At 30.5% G+C, this 6,938-nt stretch overlaps 1 protein-coding gene across 1 annotated transcript; it reads left to right on the top strand.

Moving 5' to 3' along the window:
- Nucleotides 1-247: 247 nt before the first annotated feature.
- Nucleotides 248-1,268, top strand: LOC129321232 (uncharacterized). Its single transcript, XM_054966935.1, has 2 exons — nucleotides 248-685; nucleotides 821-1,268. The coding sequence occupies exons 1-2, from the start codon at nucleotides 330-332 to the stop codon at nucleotides 867-869; spliced, it is 405 nt and encodes a 134-aa protein (XP_054822910.1). The 5' UTR covers nucleotides 248-329; the 3' UTR covers nucleotides 870-1,268.
- Nucleotides 1,269-6,938: the final 5,670 nt, after the last annotated feature.

Raw genomic sequence — 6,938 nt, forward strand, 5'->3', positions numbered from 1 at the left:
AAAGTTCTGATGTAAAATGTCCTTAAGTATATCTTAAGTATTTAAATAATATCTATAATAATCTTAATTATAATCTTGTGTTTGATTTCTTGTATAAAATAATAAAAACTCAGATATTAAAATTAAAAAGCTAGCAACGTTACTCAAAGGAGCATGGATCTCGGAGAGTGAAAAAACGATCACTGTTTTACAGTGCGCTATCCCGTTATAAATGGTAACATGTAAATCCTCATTTAAATCGCTGCCACGAAAAGTCAGTCAGAATCTTAACTCTTACAGAGAAAGAAGCACACTCGCTTCTCTCAATCCATCGATCTACCTTCCATTTAATGGAAAAGGATCTCACAGTTCACCGATCCTCATACTTCTCCGGCGGCTGCATGACGTTGACCGTGTCTCCGTCGTCGTCGTCGTGCTTCGCCGTCCATGACGAATTTCACTACTCACGCATCCATTGCTGCGTCGACGAGCACGACACCAACAACAACCAGCCTTCCAATCATAGCAAGAAAGGAGGAGGACGATGGAGAAATCTCCTTAAAAGGTTCATGAGGGAAGGCAAAATCACGTGCGGATCTAAATCGTTATCGTTTCAATACGATCCTGTTAGCTACTCCCAGAATTTCGACGACGGTAGCCACCTTCACGATCCCCGGCCCCTCCCCCTACTCTTCCACGATCTTAGGTAGGTTCCATTAATTAACACCTTCGAGATTCAACATAAAGTAATCTAGTCAAGTTTCTTTTAAGTTGCTGATCTGTGGGATTAATTACCGCCACTCTGTTTGATTTTGTTGCCTCTGTTCTGTGTATTGTGCAGTTCTGGTCCAGTACTGGATCAGTCGGAATCTACAGGAAAGCATGAATAGGCTGTTTATCCAAGTCACATCACATAGTGCCCTTAGTCTTACCCTGCAGGTCAGGTCTACATTATCCTGAGTTTGAAATTCCACTTTCCCTGAAAGGAGAAAAGGAGATGCTCCGATGAAAAGGATTGGGTACTATTTCTATTATTGTGATTAATTACCATTAACGACGAAGAATGGCGGTAGAAGTGAAGCAAATCGTGTCTCTCTCGCTCAACACGCGCACACACGGAGTTAACGAAGGTCTCAAACTGCAATTTCCTGGTGAATAATATTTGATGCTGCGTGTTGAGTGGAATGATACTCTGGTTTCCTTTCTAGCCAAGTGAATGGAAGTGTGAATATTGTGCGATTATTGAAACGATGTCCCAAATTGATGAAACATGCTTAGTGTGTTTAGCTTTTCTCACATCTCATTTTCATGTGGCCTCTGGCTGTGGGGTATCTTCAACATGTTTCAGATACAACCAACGTGCTATAGTGGTTGAGCACTTGACATGCCTTTTATTATTGTTCTTCTTATCATTATTTTTTGACTAAATTACATACAAAGATTTTTCTTAAATTTTGAGTTTGTGAGAGGATAATTTTTTTATGTTTAAATTTTGACAATAAATTTTCTTAAATAGGTTTATTACTATATGTGATTGATCATATATTTATAGGTAAATGAGCAAGTTACTTCATGAGCTTGAAGTTTAATAGTACTGTAGATTTTAAGCTCATTTATTATGCAAATTATTTTATCAACTTTTAAAGATAGTGCAATTTGACTCTTGCTACTAATAAAAGTTAATGTCAACTATTAAGTGACTATATATAAAAAACTTTAAAAATTATAAAAGAAATACAATAAAAAACATAAAAATTAGAAAAAAAGACTCAACACATTAGAGAAAAGGACAAAAAAAAATTTAATTATTTTTATTAATTAATGATTAAATTTAATTTATGGTAGAAGTTAGATTGAATTATTTTTAAAAATTATGGCATAACTTATATAATAAATAAATTTAAAATTTATAGCATTATTTGACTTAAAATTGGGGATAATTTATTTATTTACTCCACATTTATTTAGGATTTATTATTCTATCGTGCAAGCAATTTCTCTCGTTTGTGCGGGTAAAAGCAACTAGGCTTTATCTGAAAGCAAGCAGATGCAGAGGTAGATGCGAACAGTGAAAGCGCACTTTCTAGGGCCTCACTTTCTAAGGCAAGGCCGCGCTACTTTTGGGTGAGCAAAAAGAGATGTGAAAAGAACAAATAAAATAAAATTATATGGGGATTGGAGTTTTTTTACAGTTCTTTTTCAGATATTTGCGTATAATAATTTTTTTATTAAGCAATTTAACGATAACAAATTCAAACTCTAGAAAATGTAAAAAGAAAAAAAAAGGACGTTTGAATTTGACGATGGCGTTTTCCCTTTTCGATATTTCTAATATGAGATATCGTGAGAATAATGAAAACCGAACAGGGTAAATACGGAATAACAATACTATAACAAGTCCCGAGCGACGGTGAAAATCTCGTCATCCAAGCGTATTCAGCCATCCGAGAAACATAAACAAAGCTAAATCGGTCACAATTCACCACGTACAAGGAAAATTGCTCCAGTCCAGATCATGCTCATGCACTCAGCATCGCAATATGAGTAAAAGGTTTTTTTTTTTTTTAAGATTTGCCTTGGATGTAAGTATTTTTTTTTCCCCAAGAAAAAGGACGGTGATTATCATATCTGATTGATCCAAAGACCGAAATGCCAAATTCTATTGCTTAAACTCATAATTTGTTTATATAGTGGAAAATTTGGAGTAAGGCCGCAGTCATTGTTTAATATAAATCGAGTTAATTTGATGGGCAGATATCATAATTAAAAAAGCAGCATGTATAAAGTAGAATATTTTGAGACCGTGGTTTTGGAGTTCATGTGACAGAACCAAGGCAGGTCTATATAATAGGCATTAGCTTTAATGGTCCAAGCAGGCCATGAAGGAATTTTTGTCAGCACATTGTAGGGTATATTTAGATGTTGATTGTTGAACATATGTTCCCAGCCAGCTCAGCTTCTTTCATGTAACGCTCGCCATGTGCAACACCTTGTATAGCTTCATTCACACTCACTGTTGGATTCTGTGTTTCAATTCTGAACTACTTGTATGACTGGTATTGCAACTCCAAGGTTTGGTTAGGTTAGATAATGTGGGTTTACCAATGAATTCAGATATGATTAAATACGAATTAATTAACTGAGAGGTGATTAGAAAACATTTGTAACAATTACTACTATAATTGTTTAGAATTAATTTAAAAAGTATGATTAAGTTATTTGATCATGAGGTGAATCATGACCTGTATACTCCATAATGGAGTGAGCAAAACCGAACCGAAACAGACCGAATTGAACCAAATTGCGATTGATCTGTTTGGTTCGGTTTATTTGGTTTAAAAGGACGGTTCAGTTTTTTAAAAAAAATATTTTGGTTTGAATGGTTCGGTTCGGTTTGAAGATTGTGAAACCAAATAAACCGAAGTAATCAAAATTAATCAAATATATTTATAAATATTATAATTGATTTATATTATTAAAGATTATATTTTTTAAAATACTAATATCATATATTTATTGAAAGAGGGTGGGGAAAAAAACGTAGCCCAATTGACAGCCCATTCCATTATCAGTCTCTGCCACAGACCTCCAGTGCCATTCTTCTTCTTTCTTTTTTTTAGCAACAGCCATAGTGATTAGACATTATAAAATTACCAAATTACTAAATCCACACAAAGGCTCAGATCAGTCTTGGCCCATTATTAGTCTCAGCCCGATCATACTCGTCAGTCATCACTTCTCGGCTCTCGCTCGATTGCTCTCAGAGACTTAGATCAAAGTCATTTAGGTTCAGTTTCTGTCTCCCACTCGGCCACTCCACAATCCACACAAAGTCGCGATTCACAATTCACGAACCCTAGCAAATAGCAATCTCTATGACTCTGTTTCTTCATCTTGCACTCGCTCGATCAGTGATCAGTCGACGTTGGATCCTTTGCAGTTTATTGACCAAATTTGTACCAAATGGCCGCTATTATAATTACACACTTTTTCAGTTTTGAAATAGCATTTTTCATTATTTATTTTCTGTAGTTTGATATAATAAAATTACTGCCTCCTCATAGGTACGCCCTTTGAAATACTTCATGTGATGTTTCTTACTGTGATTGACTTCGTGCATTTGGGGCTGACCAATATTGTTTTGATAGATAAATTTAGATTTAGTTTTTTGTGAAAATGAAAATTTAGATTTAGTTGTTTATTATATTGAAAAGGACCAGGATTATTATTACTTGATTATTTTCGGAGAGGTATGACTTAAATTTCTTTTAAAGATTACACTCATCTTTATAAAAATTGAATATGTGGATAATTGTAAAAGAAATACAAATATATTTATTAACAACCTAATAAAATATGTTGAGAAATATTGAAAGAATTAAAAACGATGCAGATCCTAAAAAGAGTTTATTGTAAGTAGAATCCCATTTAGGGCCACCAAAACACAAAACTTGCATTTACGATCCAATGGAATCTAAAAATACACTACATGCTAGAATGCTTTTTTTGCAAATTTTATTGTAAATAAAAAGATACATTTGCCTTTTGTATTAATAGAATGTTCATGTATACATAACACGATATTTACAAATTTTTAATATAATATTTATGAATGCACAACACATTTAGTGAATATTAGCTTGAAATATATTATTTCAATGAAAATATATTGTTCATTACGGACTTTATATTGTGCAAATGTTACAGATTTATATATTTTTATTGTATTGATAATTGATGGATATCATATTATGCATTCATAAATATTGTATTGTTTATTCTTTGCTTATTATTATATTTCACTTCAAGTTAAACTATGCTTATCAAATGTGTCATGCATTTATGAATATTGTGTTAAGGATTTGTGAATATCATTTTATATATATATATATATATATTTTGTTGAGACAATGGAAAATATGTGTTTTCAAATTTTATTAAATTCTAAATGTAGATTTTTGTGTTCTTAGGCACCAAGTGAGATTCCCCCTTTATTGTATATATTTTGCTCATAAAATTTATACTTTATATTGATAAATATAATGACGGTAATTGTTGTCGTAATTTCTGTTTTATTGTCCAACGAAAACAAAATTGTCAGATGATAAACTGTTGTCGCTGGTGGACCAACCTGAACCACCTGTCGTCATCACTCACCGTGATCATTCTTGCAGACTAAAGTTCAGCTGTCAGTTTCATCAATTTCACCAGAAAGAGACCAGAATATTTAAGCAAAAGGACCTATGTTTGAGTTTAACAAAGCATAAATTTAAATTTACAAATTATGTCTGTTTTTTTTTTAAATTTCAGGATTTTTTTGGCCAATTTTATTTCAGCATTGAAAGACCTTATTTTACATCTTAAATATGTTTGTTTTTCAAATTAATATTAACAATATTTTTTAAAAAAGTATATAAAATTTGAAAGTGCCTAAAATTTTTCACCTGAAAAAGTAGCCGTCCTAAATGGAAACAAAGTCTCATATTTTGATTACAATATGTACATATACATGCGGATCTCTCACATACAATAAAGTTTATACGTCACTAGGTTACAAAGCCATTGATATTATAATATAGTTTTAGGACAAGATTTAAGTATTTAGCTATACTTAATGTACTTTGATTTCATTCAATCCAATTAAAACAAATGAATTTAATGTGTTTGTTATAATATTAATAACAAGATTTTGTTATAAAGTAAATAATATATAAATGATTCATATATTTTGATTTAATTGAAAACAGACACAAGATTAAATAAATAAGTTTTCCCATAATTTTATTGTAAAATATCTTTGTCTATATAAAATCACATGCTTATTGTTTATTATTTTGTAATGAATCAAACAAATTTTCAGGAAGTAACGGTCACCCCAGGCTATGCTACTAACGAGGAGTTTTTTTAGGATATAAATTCTCCTTCCATGCTATTTTTAAATCATTTCGAATCGTTTTATCCAAATTAAAAAGAGATATATAATTAAATTATTGAGATCATTTAATTTTTTTAGTTTATTCTTATTGAATGCATTATTTTTAAAAACAGTTTTTCTATCATAATTTTTTTTTGCCAATCTCTCATAACTTTTTACTCTTTGCCTAATGATCTATCTTTATAAAAAAGACTAACTTTTTTTAAAAGGTAATCTATGTATAGGACTTAAAACAGTGCAAGCAAAAGGCATGGACTATCGTTGCCTGTAAACTAACCTTTTCAGGAAAAACCATAATCGTGTTGGTCAAGAAAGAAAAACCATAATCAAATTGAGATCTAAAGGACGAAAATAGAAAAATAATATATGCAGCTTGTCTTTTAGATACTCCCTCTATTTTCAAATATAAGAGAAAATAATTCATTCATATAGTTTAACAAAGTTAATTAAATATAATAATTATGTTTGAAATTAAAAAAATTGAATTAAATTATCTCTATAATTCATGAAACAAATTTTTCTAATGAAACTAAACATTAATTTTATCAACAGAAATTTTAAAAAAATGAATAAATTTTTCTTAGAATTTATAAATAAAAAAAAAACACATAACAGTTTTTCTTATATTTAAAAATAAATGAAGTATATAATTATTGTTTTTCTTCCATACATTTTTCTTCCATACTTTAGATTATTATATTTTACTTGTATTTTGTTATTAATTTTTACACTGTTTTTTAATATTTTAAATTTTAAATTTTTATTTTTTAATATTTGTGGTCAATGTAAGGCTTTTGAAAGGATTTAGAATATAAAAAAACAAAAGAATTTATAATAACAGAGACTAAAGTTATATATTTTTTTAATTATATCTATTTGTATTTTTTTATTGTTCAATTTGGCGGAAAGCGTTAGCATCGATTTCGTGGTTTCCACGTGGAGCTACGAATTTCACTCGGGCCTCTCGGTTCGATTAATATAATGTTTCTAAAAATTATTTTAGGGGGTCAGATATTTAATCACA

Source organism: Prosopis cineraria, unplaced genomic scaffold (genome assembly GCF_029017545.1).
Source record: "Prosopis cineraria cultivar Desert tree isolate PC_DT_omini unplaced genomic scaffold, ASM2901754v1 PC10, whole genome shotgun sequence".
Lineage (NCBI taxonomy): Eukaryota > Viridiplantae > Streptophyta > Magnoliopsida > Fabales > Fabaceae > Prosopis > Prosopis cineraria.

Excerpts from the sequence above, each read along its gene's own strand:
- LOC129321232 (XM_054966935.1), top strand. The coding sequence starts at position 330 with ATGGAAAAGGATCTCACAGTTCACCGATCCTCATACTTCTCCGGCGGC. Across the intron at positions 686-820 it reads CTACTCTTCCACGATCTTAG|TTCTGGTCCAGTACTGGATC; the intron begins GTAGGTTCCATT and ends TGTATTGTGCAG.